General features: G+C 43.7%; 1 protein-coding gene across 1 annotated transcript in view; it reads right to left on the minus strand.

The window, feature by feature from the left end:
* The window catches only part of LOC114629823 (PRELI domain-containing protein 2), an 81,779-nt gene extending 65,581 nt beyond the window's left edge, over positions 1–16,198 (minus strand). Inside the window, exons 1-2 of the mRNA XM_028777928.1 lie at positions 15,919–16,198; positions 2,403–2,460 (exon numbers count right to left, since the gene is read on the minus strand). Of these exons, the coding sequence (XP_028633761.1) occupies positions 2,403–2,460; positions 15,919–15,993 (133 nt within the window). The 5' untranslated portion in view covers positions 15,994–16,198. The remainder of the gene's footprint in view (positions 1–2,402; positions 2,461–15,918) is intronic.
* Between the last annotated feature and the right edge of the window lie 2,513 nt (positions 16,199–18,711).

The raw sequence follows: 18,711 nt of genomic DNA on the forward strand, positions 1-18,711 counted from the left end.
GAGGAGGAGGAGGAGGAGGAGGAGGAGGAGGGGGAGAAATAATCACAAATGAGCCACCACTCTGGGTAGTCAGTGTCAAGCGTCCAGAGGCAGTAGCCAGTGGCCACCTACTCAACGACAAGAAGGATGGTAATAGATTCTGCCACCTCCTGGACCACACTGTCAGGCACAGATTTCTGACTGTATAGCTACGTGAGTCACATCAAAACTACCCATAATAAAGACAACAATGAGTTAAAATGAGAGGAAAGAGAAGAAAAAAAACGACGGACTGAAGCGTTGCCATTTCTCTATGAATTATTAAGGCTCAGCCACAATGCAGGGTTTCCCGGACTCTGACTACAGCTGTCCTGACCCCTGATGCAAATACCCTGACCACCAGGATCCTGCTGACAGGAAACAAATGTTCCACCCCTAACAGGCCTTTGGTCATCTCAGCCAATGTGAGCAACACATATACTAAAAATGGAGTAGTTTCTGGGCATGGTGGCACATGCCTTTAATCCCGGCCAGGGTAGGCAGAGGCAAGTGGTTCTCTGTGAGTTCTAGGATAGCCTAGTGAATGTAGCAAGTTTCAGGTCACCCAGGGCTACCTAGTGAAGCTATGTTCTTAAAATAAACAAACAAAAAATGGAGGTAGCAGGATACTTATTCTGCTACATTGTATTCACAGTGGAGCTCGATGATTAGGCAGTAGAAGAGGAGGTAGAGCTGGAAGAGAAAGAGAGGAAGAGGAGGGGAAGAAGAGGCTATCAGCCATGGAGAACCACGGAAGGGTTGAAAGCTGTCCTGGGTAGTGACTTCTATCAAAAGGTTAGATATTGGGTAACAACTCTAATTGTGTGGGCATCTTGTTGACTGAACATTTCTAAATATATAAATCCTTTAGACAATCATTAAGCTTTAAGAGTCTCATTTCTACCCGGTACTGAGAGGATGGCAGATATTGTCTGGGGTTCAGCCGAGCTTTGAGGATGCAGCGCAGTGGATTGGCAGAGCCATCCCTCACGCTGGCATCTTGCAGGTGCCAGGGCCTGCACATCTAGCTAGGCGGAGCCTAGAAGCAGCAGGAAAATGGTGGCTGCCCAGGAACAAGCCGGACTGGGCACTGTTTTCTAAATATCAGCCCTACAAAGATGACACCCTGAAATTACAACCAGCACTCTATGCCACTTTAGAATATGTACTTTATTGCCTTATTTGATCCTCATAACAATCTAAATTAACAGGATGGTTCTCCCACTTGACAGGTAAAGACCTTGAGCCTTTAAAAGGTTAGGTCATGAGGAAAGTAACAGAATCAGGACTTGAAATCTGATTCATCTAAAGTCAGATAACAAACTTGCTCCATACAGCAGGCAAGTATGAGAGAAAATACTTTTTAATAATCTACATCTATATCTGCAGATATGCAGAAAGGAATCCCACAAATAGACAGTTTTGTGTTTACGAAACACATAGAGGGCTGCAGCCATAACAGTAACAGCCTGTGGTTTCTAAGGCTGAAGGGCATGCTGGGCCAGGCTCTGGATGTCTCCACAGACCTGTGCGTCAAGTGTGCACATCATCAGAGCTTCTGGCACCACCCACTTCTCAAGTCCCAGCATTGATGGTGACAACTTGCCCTTAGGAAGGGAATGCAAAGACGACCAAAGGTTCTTGAGGTAGAGCACAGTCAGCATTGTCTGGAAGGGGTCATGAGGTATATAACTTTGTAGGTCATATGGCCTCCTTAGCAAATATCCAGCTCTTGCTGTTAGTCAGATGAAGCAGCCATTGATAACATACAAACAGAGGGGAGTATCTAACAACACAGCAACAAAAACAGACAGCATGAGCCAAAATTTGCCAATCTACACTTACGGTTCCACAGGCCAAGAACTGTATGGCAACATCACATCTATATGCTTTTTTTTTTTTTAAATACTCCAAGCTAGCCTTGAACTCCTGGTCCTCCTGCCTCCACCAGTCAATAACTGGGATTACAGACATAAACCACCATCATCTCTGTGGTATATGCACATGTCTTGCCATCCACAAATTGATGTGTGTCAAGGATACAGTCAAGTGAGTTTGGACAGGCTAGTCCCTCCATGTTTTGGTTTCCTTCTGCACTAAAGAGGAATAGCTATAATTTCTACCTCAACATTACTCCACAGGTTGAATGAGTCCATGAAAGTAGGATGTTGGCATGTGTTAAGTACTTCAATATGTTAACTGTACACTTACACCCAGCCTCAGGCTTACCATCAACTATAATTTAGAAAGTAACAAGTGCCCTGCTTAAGATGTAATGGACATACACACAGGCTCAAACACACATGCACACACAAATATATCATTTACAAAGTCAGTATACTTAATGACCATAACTAACGTGAGGGTACACTCAGAGAACATACCTTTCTTTTCTTCCACAGTTTTTACAGAGATGACGTTTTTATCCATGGGGTTGGGATACTGAACAAAAACACATAAAGAAAAGTTAGCAATCTCTTTTGTCAACATGAATTAACTGATAGAAGTGACAGGTAGACAATGGTAGACAATAAATATGTTCCAAGAAACCTCTAAGTAAAACCCACTGTACTGGCTGGTTTGGTGTATCAGCTTGACACAAGGAGCCTCCCTTGAGGAAATGCCGCCATAAGATCCAGCTGTAAGGCCTTTTCTCAATTAGTGATCAATGGTGGGAGGGCCCATTGTGGGTGGGGCTATCCCTGGGATTGTAGTCCCGAGTTTTATAAGAAAAAAGCTAAGCAAGTCAGGGGAAGCAATCCAGTAAGCAGCACCCCTCCATGGCTTCTGCATCAGATTCTGCCTCCAAGTTCCTGCCCTGTCTGAGTTCCAGACCTGACTTCCTTTGGTGATGAACAGCAATGCAGAAGTGTAAGCTGACTAAACCCTTTCCTCTCCAACTTGCTTCTTGGTCATGATATTTTGTGCAGGAAAACAAACCCTGACTAAGTCACCAAGTTTTAAATCAAAAATCTTGGTTTTAGCACTTGGACTCAAACAAATGAGGCAGGCTTTCATGAAATCCAGGGACAATTTCTTCAATTTTGTGTGCACAGGTCTTGCCTGCAAATATGTATGTGCACTATGAGTGCTTGGTGTCAAAGAGGACACCGGAGGGCAACAGATCCCCACCTCCCAGAACTGAAGTTACAAATGATTATGAACCACCACATCAGTACTGGGAACTGAACGCAGGTCCTTCAAGAGCAGCAAGTATGCTTAACCAGTGAGCCAACCTCTGCCCCAAAGCAAACTTTTTTTAGATGCCATCTAATCCCTGAGCAGAGATGAGAATGATGATGAGGATGATGATGAGGAGGAGGAGGATGATGATTAAACCAGACTATCATAAACCAGGAATGCTCTCTGTGCCCTACCTGTGCTAAATGCCTTAATTATATCACCCTGTCTAACTCTAACAGCTATTCTGTTGTGAAGACATTACACAATATTATTAACCCCAATTTTCAAAAGTAGGAGCTGGATGAAGATTGGATTGTTTTATTACCCAGCTCGTCCATGGGAGACAGAGAACTAAACAAGCTAGTCCAACACAAAGAAAATTTCCTTACTACTGCCCTGGACCATGGCTTGGTGACTGTGTTTGCACTTAGGAAAATAATAATAAAAGGATAGAAGTCAAGCATGTAGGAGACATTTGATAAGTGCTTTACTTCTTTTATTAAATTGTTTTGAAAGACAAGTTAGTTGCTACCATTTTTTAACCTAGGCAACTTATATACATTTTCTGTAAATTCTCAGAAGCATGCCATAAAGTTATATGTTGTTTGTTTTCTATTTTATATATGAGAGATAAGGCTAAGATAAACTAAATACCTCACTCAAAATAGCTAATAAATACTGCACCTAATAATGTAACTTACCCCAAATACTCTCTGGTTGTCCCCACATCCATCGTGAAGTCATCTGAGAGTTACTCTGACCCAACCTTTCCATTATTCAGATGGAGGGAGGGAGGGAGGGAGGGAGGGAGGGAGGGAGGGAGAAAGAGGACAGGAATCTCTCAAAGTCACATGATAAAGTGGCTTCAAACTTGAGCCTGATGCTCTTGGGCTCTCCCTGCTCCTCCCCAGGTTCCCAGCTTCATCCTGTGATCCAATGGCACGGTCATGCACTGAACACCTCAGCCAAGCTCGGACTAAGGTGAGGAAAGGAGCCCTTCGCCTGGAGAACCTGAGCTTCAGGACTCCTGGATCATTAGAAATGGAATATGAAACTCTATCAGTATGGGTCTCAAAGAACAAAGCTAAGAATGAAGATGCCTGGGTAGTGGTGATGTATGCCTTTGATCCTGTTAGTCTGAAGCCAGCCTGGTCTACAGAGTGAGTTCTAGGCTATACAGAGAGACCATGTCTATCTATTTTTGTTAAAAAGAAGAAGAAGGAGGAAGAGGAGGAGGAGGAGGAGGAGGAGGAGGAGGAGGAGGAGGAGGAGGAAGAGGAGGAGGAGGAGGAGGAGGAGGAAGAAGAGGAGGAGGAGGAGGAGGAGGGGAGGGAGGAGGAGGAGGCATTTGTACATGCATTCACACAGTTCAGTCTTGGAAGGAAAGGCTCAAAATTATAATACTACTTTCATGAAGGTTAGACCTCAAGAGATTCATGCTAGTAAGAGAAGGATAAATTGGGGATTCAGTTCCTCTACAGGGGAAACTTCCTGGACCAGAGACATCTAAGCTGCGTACAGCTCCCTAAACCATGTGGACAGGTGTGTGAATTAACCTTTCACACTAATGGAAAGTGTAACTGTTTCCTTTACTGCATCCCAGCTTGTTCATTAAATATCCATAAATGCATTCTGAGTAAATGTTACAGTCATGCTGTAAGTTGTAGGAAGATAACTAAACTAAATTATGAAAGAAAACAGAATGTACCACCAGACAGGCATAGTAATAAAAATCTTCTCAGTTCTGATTACATCACTAAATTGTCAGTGAAACTTTTACAGGTTAAACTATACTACTTCATATTTTCACTTAATTTTAATATTTACTTAGTAAGAGAAATGATACTCATTTAAATAATAAGACCCTCTTCATTTTTTGTGATTAGGCAGACAGATATACAGACAGACAGATAAGTAGATAGATAGATAGATAGATAGATAGATAGATAGATAGATAGATAGATATTGATAGATGATAGATAGATAGATAGATAGATAGATAGATAGATAGATAGATAGATGATAGATAATAGATAGATAGATAGATAGATAGATACATAGATAGATAGATTATAGATAGATAGATAGATAATAGATAGATAGATAGATAGATAGATAGATAGATAGATAGATAGCCAAACAGTATTTCAGACACTGAGGATGTAGGAGTGACATGAAAACCATGTAGCTTCTTACAAATTCATTTATTAGTTGAATAAATAAACAAAAGCAGTAAATAAATGTCAGATCTGCTTAAGAGAAAATAAGACAGGGTCAGAGATGGAAAAGCATAGAAGACACAGTTGAAAACACTTAAGGGTCACTCATTTTATAATCCTTGCAAATAGCAATAGGAAATGGAACTTTTAATAGCTGAACACAAGAGACCATGAACTATTCATGCTAATAAATATCATTTGCAAAATTTAAGTTAGTTTCCTTCATGACTGCTTCTGCAGTTAAAAGACATAAACCTCGTTTCTGTAAAGAATGGCAAAAAAAAAAATAGAGGTTTGTGTGAAGCAGCTAAATACGGTGACATGGATGACACATATTTTAACTCTTTGCAGAAATTAAAAATGTATTAAACCAAGGCTACCTCTACCTGGCATTACTTGGAATAATAGAATGCCATCTTGTGGTAGCTATATATTCATGTTTTAATTCTTACACACAAAATGTATCGAAAGCCTGCTACAAAGCAGAGACTCCTGTGAGGGAGAGCCGCTCAGAGCTCATCCTAGGAGCTCTTCCCATCAGCCTGGGAAGGCATCAAGCAGGCACTCATGAGTTCTGGACACCTATTCAACACCATATGACTATGGAAAATTCAGCCAGATCCAGATCTGTACCTTGCCCATCCTGCGTGTGTTACATAGCAGCTGCCTGACATGATCTCACTTAGTTCTCTTCCAAACAGGAGACATAGTAATGGGTATTATGATATGGCGCCTTCCTGTTAAAAGTCTCATGTATAAATCCTGCACACAAACAGAGATGAGCCTGCCCATCCCCCCCCCCCCCTCCATACCAGACACTCCTGGAAGCAATGTGGTCTGTTGACCCAGTTTCTGCTGAAAGCCTTGTCTTCATCGAGCCTGGTTTGGTGGTGGCAAACACACACCAGATGCACTGTAGTTTATCAGTGACTCTGGAGATTTCTCAAGGTATATTTGGCTTTATTTTTTTAATCTCATTTATAATTTTACTTTCTTCCTTTCCTAAGATCTGTCTACCATCTACCACAACACTAACAAAGGTAAAATGAGCACTCTTGAGGCTATCACCTGCCCCTTCCCATTTTCCTTTTTCTGTATTAAAAGAGTCCAGAAATCATTTGAAAGGAGGTATCTTGTACAGGTAGATAAAACTACTCCTAGAAGTCATAGGCTATTAAATTAAAATTTCCAGGGATGGGCTACCTACCTGCAACGTCCTTCAGGGGCTTTCAAAATAATACAGGTGATTGCCCCTGCTGTTGGCTACCCACTGGAACTAGATGGTAAGGTCATCTTGATGAAGAGCTGGTTTAAGGACATTGAGATGCTCCCTCCCTGCTGACTGGCTGGCCCTCACAGTGCCGGTGGTGCTGTGCAGGGGCTGTGGGAACACTCCTCAGTTGTCATCCTCAGCTTTGGACACTGCAAGCCATCCTATTGAACAGGATGTTCAGGCACGATATGCTCACTGGCGCAACAGTGGCAAGTCCATTATCGAGTAGCCAACCACTTTCTGATTGGATGTGAGGTCTGCTCCACAGGAGAATGAGTGCTCAGTACTGTAAGCCTGGCCAAAGCTTACAGTGGCTGGATAGGCCATGGGTCCTAGTGGATATGCTTTGTCTACCAAACTGTCTTCTAAATAGTTCTGTTCCTCCCCATAGATTATGCTGCTGCCACGTCTAGGCAGAGACCCTTCTTGCAGTAAGTGGTGGTTACTGAAAAGACTTATAACTGATCGAAATGAGGACAGTAAGTGACTGTTGAGTGCTCAGCTCTAAATAAGACATCAATATCATCCCCTGTGAGACTCAGAGAACAGTGTGAATAAGGAGCTTAAAGAAAGTAAGAGGACAAAGGGGTAGAATGTTGCAGAACAAGGTATCCAAAGTACACCATAGCTGCTGCGCTCCTCAACACACACCAGCTGCAAGACATGGGCCTATCAACACGGTGGGGCACTTAACAGTGGCCCACCCTTCCCTGGGGATTTATAGGCAGTTAACATTTGCTGAGAGGTGAAGCTTGCCCCCTCCCAACTCTGAAGAGCTCTAGACAGTTACTGGTTGTTGTAGGGGCAGTTTCTTCAGGCTACTAGTGAGATAGGAATGCTCCTGTAGATAGGGACTACACATACCCATCCATAAGTACCCAAATGAAACTCACTAGTCTCCCCTCCTCTGTCTGTCTGTCTGTCTGTCTCTCTCTCTCTCTCTCTCCCTCGCTCTCCTTCCCCTCCCCAACCCCTCATCCCCCCCACACACACACACACACCTTGGAAAGAGGAGAACTAGTTGGCAAGATGAAGGCATCAGCTGTAGTAGAAGAGGAACAATAGAGGGTAATGAGTTTAAAACATGATAAAATACATTGTATAGCTGGGTGGTGGTGGTGCACTCCTTTAATCCCAGCACTTGAGAGGCAGAGGCAGGTGGATTTCTGAGTTCGAGGCCAGCCTGGTCTACAGAGTGAGTTCTAGGACAGCTAGGGCTACACAGAGAAACCCTGTCTCAAAAAATAAAAAAAAAAAATGTATAAATGTACAAATGTCATGATGCAACCCATCATTACATAGAACATACATATGCCAATAAAAAAAGCTGTTTTAAAAAGAAGACCAAAAGGCATATAATGCCAAGCTCAAAGAATATACATCAAAGCAAATATATAATTATTAAAGTGAGAGGTCAAGAAATTAAGTCCATCTATTGTAGGAATAATATATATTTCTAAATCCAGCACCTTAGACCATTCAGCACGCTACCTCCCTATATATTCCTATTTTTTTTTTTTTACTTACACACACACACACATACACACACACAGTGGAGCTTTATGAAGATTAAGCTTTTGTTTGCTAAAGCAAAGTTCATCATTCAGAAGGCATAGTCTTAAGAGCAGGAAGTTATTAAAATATCAGCTATCTGAAAAGTTGAAAGGTCAACACCTGACTTTTGAAACACGACCCTTCTCCTCATAGTCAACACCTTTATAAGGAATCACTGTGGGCCTGCTTTTCAATAGGGTTATCTGAGAAAGCACAAAGAAAGAGGAACTGCAGTATGCCTGGTTCACTGGCATCCACATATCTGCTCAATGCACTGTAAGAGGATCTGCTACCTAGCTGCTTCCAAGCACATACAAAGGCCCATGCATGCTCAGTTATACAGAGACATTACCATACATTACCTAATCTTTCCATGATCTCCATAAAGTAGCTCGCTCCGGAAGAAAAGCAAAGTTGACTTATTACCAAGATCAAATGAGTCTTCAGTTAATCAACACTTCATTGATCTGCCTGGTGTGGTAGCTCACGCCCATAATTGCAAGACTGGAGAAGCTGAGGGAGGAGTACCAAGTGCTCAAGGACAGCCTGGGCTACATAGGAAATGCAATTTTAACAACTGTTCCTTGCCCCACAATTATATGTCTGTATATACCCCTGAGAAAGCTCAGCACAATAATCTATACATTCCTCTCTGCTCCCCCTGGCAGGAAGCACCTTCAGGACAAGGTCTTGTTTTATCTATTGTCAAAGGGTGCACAGACTTAGCATGAATACCAATTAATAGGCTTATAATGAATATGTAGCTATTAGCACTTGGATAGATAAAAAAAAAAAATCTTCTTTCAGGCAGTAAGCCACAGCCTCCACTGGATGAGTTACTAAGCACACTTTAAAATTTAAATCGCACTTAAAAAATAATTTATCATTCAGATGTGCACCATTATTCATGCTCACCTTCTCCCTTATTGTTCCAAGTTAGTAAAGATTTCTGCAGACTGTTTCCCCCGGCTTTTCAGTTTCACATTCCTGAACAAACATAAAGCTCTCCAGAATTCAGCAAATGCTTACCATACCCTACATTAAGCAAGGTGCTTACATGGAAGTGCACGTGTTAATTAATATCCCCCAGCAACCCCAGAAAATAGCTATTCCTCTAATTCTGCAGACAAGGAAACTGAGGCACAAAAATATGAACTGATCGGATCCGCACCCCCACAACTGTCCATACTACACCCTGATATGAGAGCCATGCTCCTCACACACAGCTTCTCCTTCATGCCACACCCCTGGAGAGCCAAGGTTGGAAGACGAAAAGTGCCACCCGGCACAGGACATAAAAAGCATCTGTCAGTTCTGCAGGACACTACAGCCTAGCATCTAATCAAACCCCCATTCTATTGGGAAATGCAAATAGATCCTCCCTAAATACCTCTGGAGCTCCGTGGGGAAAGATGTTCTACACATGTAAGTGTCAGGTCTGCGAGGGAGTGAAGATGGGATCAGAAGGAAGCATTATTAATTATCCAATCAGTTTTCTACTCTAAATGGAAATAGCCATTCATAAATCCAGTTTATGAGCTTAAGGGTAAACACCGATCCATTCCGTGTAGCACGCCGCTGGAATAAATAAAGCCTTAGGTCATGGATGGAAGAAAGAATTTATTTTACTCTTCATTACAGTATTCCAGAAAGCACATGTTTATGAACCCTGTGTTGACTTTCCTCTCTTAGGGTTTTGGTTTGTTTCATTTTATAAAATGGTCAGAGGGCATTTCCCTGCGTTGCTCAGGCTGACCTCAAAATTCTGAGCTCAAGCAATCCTCCTGCCTCAGATTCCCAAACAGTAACTTTAGTGTAAAATTATATACAGCAAACCACAGAAGGGTGAGCTTTCTTCATGGTACAGGGGTTTGTTGAGTGTTTCCTATGTTCTAGAGCCTGTTTGGTGCTCAGGATACAACAGAAACAGCTGATACAGATCCCCACAGAGTCTGCCCACATTCTCAAGGAGCAAAAACAACCTAAACAACTCCACAGTGAGAAAACTCAAGCTCTCTGCACTCATTCGAACCGACATGAAGACTCACTGATACTCCCATGCATCCTTAGACTTTAAATTCCAAGCATTTGACATGTAAGAAATTCTCTTAGCACCCAGCACATGAGAGACACATCCATCAGAAAGATCTACACAAGCCACACAAAGAGGTATCTTCTATGCTTCCATACTGGTCCACACAACTTTGTGTTCTCTTCCAAGATGATTTTTAGTCAATGGGAAGGAAAATACACTAACTGATGACTGCTGGAAAGGTAAGAATTATACAGCTGGGCAGTGGCCACACACGCCTTTAATCCAAGCACTTAAGAGGCAGAGGCAGGCAGATCTCTGAGGTCAAAGCCAGGCCTGGTCTAAAGAGAGAGTTCCATGTCAGCCAGGGACTATACATAGAATCCTTGTCTCGGAAAACATTTAAAAAGAAAGAAAAAGAGGGGAAGGGAAGGAGGAGGGGGGGGAGAGAGGGAGAGAGGGAGAGGGGGATGGGGAGGGGAGGGAGAAGGGGAGGAGAAAGGGGAGGGAAAAGAGGAAGAGGAAGGGGAGGGGAATAAGGGGGAGAGGGAGAGGGATAGGGAGAAGAAGAAAAAGTAGAATTGTACAAAGAGGGGAACCAGGAAGGCAAGGACACTGAATCCACTGCTGCACTCATGGAAAGCATAGCATAGCATCTGAAGGAGCCATGCTGACTCTCAGTCCTCTTCCATGATGACAAGGAATCCTGTACTCCACAAATAGAATTGTATCCTCCGTTTTCTAGGTACCATCCATAATTGAAGTATGAGGCTAATGTTTTCCTCACAGTGGCCAACAGACAGGTGTAAGGAGATCAGGCATTCCTTGAGTTTTAAAAATAGTACTGAATTGGAACTTGGAAGGCGAATCTGGACATACCAAAAGCCACAGAGCAGTAGATTCTATTTAAGATACAATGCCCTCAGTTCTAAAGCAGCCTTGCCCACTGTTGTGCAAAATCAGATTAAACGTCCCAAGAGCTTCTCATGTAACTGTCTCTTCTGCCTACTGCTTTGCTCAATTTTTTTAAATTATCATTTTTAAAAAGTATCATTTTAAGGACTAAAAGTATTTGAAATATAAAAATATTTCTCTTACTTAATTTCAAAATATGACTCTTACTACCGAAGGCTCTATAAAAAGCATATGCCTGTGGATCTGATCCTTACAAGAAGTCTAGAAGGTGGTAGCATCACCACTAACAGAGGAGAAAAGGCGAATGTCTACACAGCCACGCATGCTACTCAGTTCATGGGGGCTCCCTTGAAATGTGGGTGCATCAGTGGACCATATTTACCCAGAGGAAGCAATTTCTTTTTTAAAATATAAATACTTGTATTAAATCTTGGAGATTTTCACACAATGTCTTTTGACCATATTCACTCTCAACTCCTTCCCGTAACTCCTCCCAGACCCACGTCCACCTTTCTATCTACCTCCACTTTGTGTCCTTTTTATTTATTATTATTATTTTATTATTTAATATCCCATCAACTCTAAGTCATGCCATCATATAGTTCTAGGTGTGGGGCCATCCACTCGAGTATGGTAGACCTACCAGGAGCTACACCCTTAAAGAAAACTAACTCTGTCTCCCTGAGAAGCCATACACGTCCATAGGTGATTAATTAGAAGTGAAGGCTCATGAACTCCTTTTCCCTCCATGCTAGAATGCTGTTTACCAGCTCTCTGACATCATCAGGGAAATGTGTTGTGAAGTAGATGGTGGCTAATAGAGAAACTCACAACTAGTCAAAGTGAAGAGAATAAGGGACTGTGGAGTGCACATCAGTATTACACATACACACACACATACAGACACACACAAATACACACACACACACACCATGTCTCAGAGGGACCATTCAAAGAAGAGGTGGAAAGATTGTAAGGGGGCTGGAGAGATGGCTCAGAGGTTAAGAGCACCAATGGCTCTTCCAAAGGTCCTGAGCTCACAACCGGAATCTGATACCTTCCTCTGGTGTGTCTGAAGACAGCTACACTCTACACACACACACACACATACACACACACACACACACATATATATATATATATGTAATAAAAATATAAAAAAATTAAAAAACAAAATAAGAGGAAAGATTGTAAGGTCTGGAGGACCAGAAGAAAACAATGTCTTTTAGTCATGACTAAATACTGCATTCGTAACTCATGGCCACTGTGACTGACTACAGGAATTCCTTTTGGTTAATATTTTGGTTTAGTTAGTTTGGTTTTGGATTTTTTGGGTCAGGGTCTAGCTTTGTAGCCCCAGCTGGCTACAAACTGCTGATCATCCTGCCTCAGACTCACCATGGCCAGGGATACAGGCATCAGCCACCACACCTAGGTCCGTCCATAGTTCTCAAACAAGCCAAGCACTTAGCTATCTTATAAGAATGGCATCAGATACAGAATGTTCTTGTATAAGTGACTTCAGCCACACCACACTAAATCTAACCACATGAGCTCAGTCAATCCACAGAATCACCAGAATTAAAAGCCTGTCACTGGGCAAGGCCACTAAGTTTTAGAGTGATTCGTTGCACAGAAATGACTAGCAAACACCGTGTCCCACCCACACACATCTAAGCTAAGCATCATATTAAGTGCAGTGACCACCCAGATGAGCAAATCATGAGCAGCAAATGAACTGAGGGGCACTACGTTCAGCAAAGCTGAGCCCTGAGTCACCGCCCTGTCCTCAGAATCTCCTGCATGGCCTCTGTGTGCAGAACTGAAAGGGCTCTTAGATTTCAGAAGAGCTGAGATCCTGGCTCTCTGACCTGCTAGCTGGGGATGCTGAACAGTTACTTAGACTTCTCTGAGCCTATTTCCCCACAACGTGAGTGAGTCAGTCTTGATGATTTCTTCGCCTGCTTAGAGAAGTAGAGATACTACTATATTATATACAGAGCAAATGTGTATGAGAGAGAGAGAGAACTCTTATCCATGTTTCAGCAAACTTCTAGTGTTCACTTTACTGAGAAAGCCTACCTACCAACTACCAAAGCCTCCATGTGGGACTGAGTAGCCGCCCTGGCCCCCGCCATCCTGTACGCTCCTTGTGTGAAGTATACATCATCGCTCATTGAAACGATGCCAACCTCATCATCATTTATTAATGTCGGTCTCGCTCTCTAAAAACCCATCACCTTTACCTGAAACTGATATGTGGGACTGCATTACAAAGAAGAGGTTTGTGGCATTGTGCGTGTGGTTTCACACAGGGAGATCTGCCCAGGGAGAGTTGAAAAGGGGGCGAAGGGGCCTCCAGGACGGCAGTGAAGACTAGACAAGTGTCTCTCCCATTCTGAAAAGGCAGAGGTCTCCTTTTCCCAATGACAATCCTTTTTCCCAAGTGACAATGGTGCTACAGTTTCTATCTTGAATATCTCAAGGGCTAGGTGTTAATGGTTAGGTCCCAGGGCAGCCCTACTAGGTAATGGTAGACTCTTGAATAGGTAGAGAATTGTGGGAAGAGACGCTTAGGCCCTTAGGCATTGGTATACGCCCTTGAATTGGATTATGGGAATGCAGTCCATCCGATCTTTCCACTTTGCTCCTTGGCTCAGACCTAAGCAGATTTGCTCTACCACAGGGTCCCACCATGAGATGCTGCCTCTCCACAGGCCCAGAGTAGCAGGGCAACTGAGCTAGTTATTTGTTGTCAAGTTGAGACAAAGTAGCATCGCTGTGAAGAAAGAACCTCAACTGAGGAATTTCGTCCATCAGACTAGCCTGTGAGCATATTGAAAGGACACGTTCTTTGATTAATGATTGATGTGGGAGGGCCCAACCCAGTGTGGGTGGTGCCTCCCCAGGGCAGACAGGGTAAGGTATGGAGAGCAAGCCAGTCATGTTCGCCCATGACCTAATAATGTTCCACAGTGACCTGTGCTTTACTTCCTGCCTCCAGGTCCCTGCTGTGAGTGGGTTTCTGCTTTGGCTTCCCTCAACGATGACTATGACCTGGGAGAAGTAAAATAAAATAAACCCTTGCCTCCCTCCCACAAGTTGTTTTTTATCACAGTGAGCAAACTAGAACAGAAATTGGTACCCAACAGTGGGATCGTGCAATGCTGTGATGGGCCTGACCTTGTTGTCTGTGGGTAAAGTCGTGTAATTGATTTTGGGGTTTGGGGCAGGAAAAGGCAAAATGTTCAGTTTCCTGAGCTGTTGCAGGAGACTGGAAGAAAGTTAGCTGAACAAGGCCGGGAAAGCAGCACTCCACTCCTCCATGGTCTCTGCTTCCGGTCCTGCCTTGTGCTCCCGCCCGACTTCATGCAATGATGAATAGCCTGTAAACTGAAATAAACCCTTTCGTCCCATAGCTGTCTTTGGCCATTGTTCTATCGCAACAACAGAAAGCAAACCAGGAAAAAGCAATTGTGAATGGGAGCCCTCATAACAGTGAGCCAATACAGTTTCTCCTCATAAAGTTCGTTATCCCAGGCACTTCATTACAGTTCAAAGGCAACTAACACAAAAAAACGAGCTGGGGACCCACGCTCCAAACTGCCAGTCTGAAAAGAACCATGAGGTGTCAGCTGTTCCACTTCTATGCCTAGAAGCCTGAACTAAGGCAAAGTGTACATCAGATTCCCTCACTCATTCACTCATCAGACTTTTGCTGAGGACCTAGCAGATCCAAGTGATGGAGGCCCCTCCTGTAATGAGAGGTCCCAGCTAACCACCTTCATAACACAGCCTCCATTTAACTTCTAGGCTATACAGATTTCACACTACAGTTCACTGCCCAAGGGCAGCTGCAATCACTACAAGTCTTGTTCAACACTGTGAAAGCTGTAGAAACTATAAAGATCTATGGGTCCAAGTCTTCATCTTCCAGATACTAGATCTTGTAGAGAAGACCCCTGACCAGGATCACCCAGGGACCTAACTGAAACAAAAAACAGAGTCGAGTTCAGGGTCCCACCTCCCAGACAACCAGTTCTCAGGGATGTCTTTCCATTTTACTGTTAGCCGGAGGCACAGTTCCTAGAAAGAGGCCCTCATCACGAGGGGCATGGAATCCCTTAACTGCAATAGTACAAACAGCAGTATTTCTGAGCCCTTACAACCATCAATCCTGTGATAAAATGCTTCTTATTAATAATCTCACTCAAATCCTCACGACAACCCTGGGAATGTGCACTGTTTTTCTCACGCTACAGATAAGCAAACTAAGGTCCAGAGAGTGTGAGCTCTGCGGGGAGTCCCACTGCTTTTTAGTTAAGAGAAAAGTATTGAAACAGTAGACTAACAGCGGAGAGTCTAGCGAGATCACAGCTTCAAGAGAGTGCATTAGCGTTTAAAAAGTGGGAGATGAACTAGAAAGCAGAACTAGACAGTCCACCCTGGGAGGCCACCCGCAGCCCACATCCTCTGCCTGAGGAGGGCGGCGTGTGGACGTGATACCCTGCACGGCGCCCTCCTCTCATCCCTGAGAGCAGCCTTTGAAGCGAACAGCCTCCACCCTCTCCCTGCACATCCCGGGAGCAGCTTGCGCTCTGGAGGGGGACTCGGAGGGTGAGTCTAGACCCCTGGGGGTTGGGTCCGGTCACCACAAGACGCAGTCGGGGTAGTTCAAGCTCTCTCCGCAGCGGACGCACTTCCCAGGTCGGAGGGACTGGTACCTTTCGAAGGAAGCAAGCGACCACCTGCTCGAAGGGGTACTGGAACACTTGGTGCACGTCCACGGTGACCCCCATGTCTTGCACCCGCCTTCAGGCTCCTCGCCGAGCTCCAGCCACACCCCTCGCCAAAGGGGCGTTCACTTTCTCTCCCCTTTTCAAACTTCTCAAACTTTATTGTCCTCCTTCGAGACAAGGCTATAGGTCACACTCAAGTCTCCTTTCACTTATAGTCCTATAAAGCTATCACCGGGGACGCCCCCAGACCCCAGCTGCTGGAAAGAGTGTCTACGCCCACGTCCCCTCCCTGGCCACGCCTGCAGATAGCGCCCTGTCTCGGAGCCACCCAGTTACACCCTGCAACTGTGCGATTTGCAGCCAGAATTCCAAGCCAGCACTGCCGGAGGTCACAGAATTATCCTCTGTTGATAGAACCAAATAGATATAAGATGTAATAAATAGGTAAGCCACCACCCTGAAACTACGGGTGTGGTGCCATAGCCCTGCTCAGAGAAGTCCAGCGAGACAAAGGCCAGCGACTGCACACTTCACTGAGCTGGATGGCTGCCTGTGACTTAGGGCTGGGCCTCTGGCTGCAGGAAACTGCCCTTCTCCCTGAACAGTCTAGGAAATAGAGTTATCCAACTCTGGGAAGTTCCTGAGTTAAGGTTAAGCAGCAGTCAGCAAGGAGAAGGATGCAGAAGGATTGTTGTGTTGTCTTTCCTCCAAAGAGCAATTGTTGCTGGAAGCAGCAAATGTTACATTTCTTCACTAAGTTATTCGCCTATTTCGCATGTGTTGTGTGCCAGATGATGTAGGCTCAGCAGCAAATTCAACCCGTATCTGCTGTTGGGTTAAAGGAATAAGGCATGGGATTTGACACCCACTCAATAATACAGGAAAATGAAGTTCCAGACATAGGATATGTTGGTGCTAGGTTAAACATGGACATTCCCTGAGGTGTTGACATCCACATTTGCCTGGGCCATTCAAAGCCACTCTTTGGAGACAAACCCTGTTGTCAGAACTCAAAAACCATCAACCTCAATGGGACTTTTCTCTTTCCTCCCCCGTTTCTTGTGTGTGTGTGTGTGTGTGTGTGTGTGTGTGTGTGTTGGGTTTTTCTCTCCCCCAACTTTTTTTTTTAAGAGGGGTCTCATATAACCTTGATTCATTAGAGGATTACCCTGAATTTCTGATTCTTCTGCCTCCACCTCCAGCGAAATTACAGGCTGGGTTTACAGATATATATACCACCATACTCAATTTTTATATGGTGTTGGGACCAGTCTCAGGACTTCTGCTTACTAGACAATCACTTTTACAGCTAATCTACACACTCTTGGCCCCTTCAATGGGTTTTTGAATGGTGTCCGGCCAACGGTCTATCAACATACAAAATGTTTTTAAACTACCTCTTCTCATACCCTTCTCTCATCTCAGGCTTCCGTTGCTGCCTTTCCCAACCCTGTTGCCAGGCCATAACATGGATGTCCTCCTCATTCAGAAATAGAAACATTTAACCTCTGTCCTTGTGGGTGAATTCTCTGCACTTAGTTTAAGGACAGTCTACTCATCTGGCTTCCAAATACAGGATGGACAGACAAATGCTTAACAAACTCCTTCCCTTATAAGGCAAATTGAACAGACACCATTTCCCAGCTCTCGTGGTGAGAATTCTACTGTGTTTACAGCTAATCTCATTATAGAGTTAGGAATAGAACACAGGACCAGTCGAATATCTCCACCCATCCACATAGGGCTAGTCAAAAGTAACCTCAATATAGATAATGGACAAAGTGATATCTTTAGGAAATGATGCACCTTGAATATTAGATACCTTTTAGAAAATAATTCCTTAAGTATAATTGTATAATGCTTAATGTTGCAGCCAATGCCAGCACATCACTGAAAGCTCCTACCTTCTTTCCTACCTGAGAGCATCTCTCTAGCAATGTCCCTACTCTTTCCTGCATCATCAGCACCCATACATATGACATCGTTACACCCAGCACACAAGAACACTGATTTCTTCCACCCTAAAATGGAAACAAACAAACAAATCACTGTTAACCCCCTGTATCCCTCCAGACATCTCACCTCCAACTGTACTCCTCAGAAGAGAGACAAACCTATGCTATCCTGAACCATTCCCACAGCTTTGTCCTCCGCCATCACACTCAAACCACACTTGTCAAATTCCCAGTGACAAAACTACTAAGTCCCATAGTTAATTCTTTGTGGTTTATGTTTTACAACTCCTTTGCATTGTGGTTGAATAGCTTGTGTAACAAGAATACGATAATCATTTTTTCTTCTTTTAATTTCTCATTGGATATGCTCACTATGTATTGTATTGTATTGTATTACTTAAGGCCATTGTCATACAAGTATATATGATCCATTGAGCATACTCTCTATATCTCCCTGCCCTCCCCCATAGCCTCCTTCCCATCTTTATTCCCCTTTATTCTCCTAGCTGTTTCATCTCTACTTCTCTCTTTTGTCCTATTTTGGTTTTGTTGTGTTGTTTTGTTTTGTTTTGTTTTGTTTTGTTTCAAGACAGAATATCCCTGGCCATCCTAGAACTTGCACTGTGACCAGGCTAGGCTTGATCTCATAGATCTGCCTTTCTCTATCCTCAGAGTGCTGGAATTAAAGGAGTGCTCTGCCACCACCTGGCCATTCCTACTTTCTTTGTTGCTGTTGACTTTCTTCATGTGACAATTCCTGTGAGAATATACTTTGATCATTTTACCACTCATGACCGTCTTCCTCCCCAGTCCCATAGAATTC

Source organism: Grammomys surdaster, unplaced genomic scaffold (assembly GCF_004785775.1).
Source record: "Grammomys surdaster isolate TR1022 unplaced genomic scaffold, NIH_TR_1.0 317, whole genome shotgun sequence".
Classification (NCBI taxonomy): Eukaryota; Metazoa; Chordata; class Mammalia; order Rodentia; family Muridae; genus Grammomys; species Grammomys surdaster.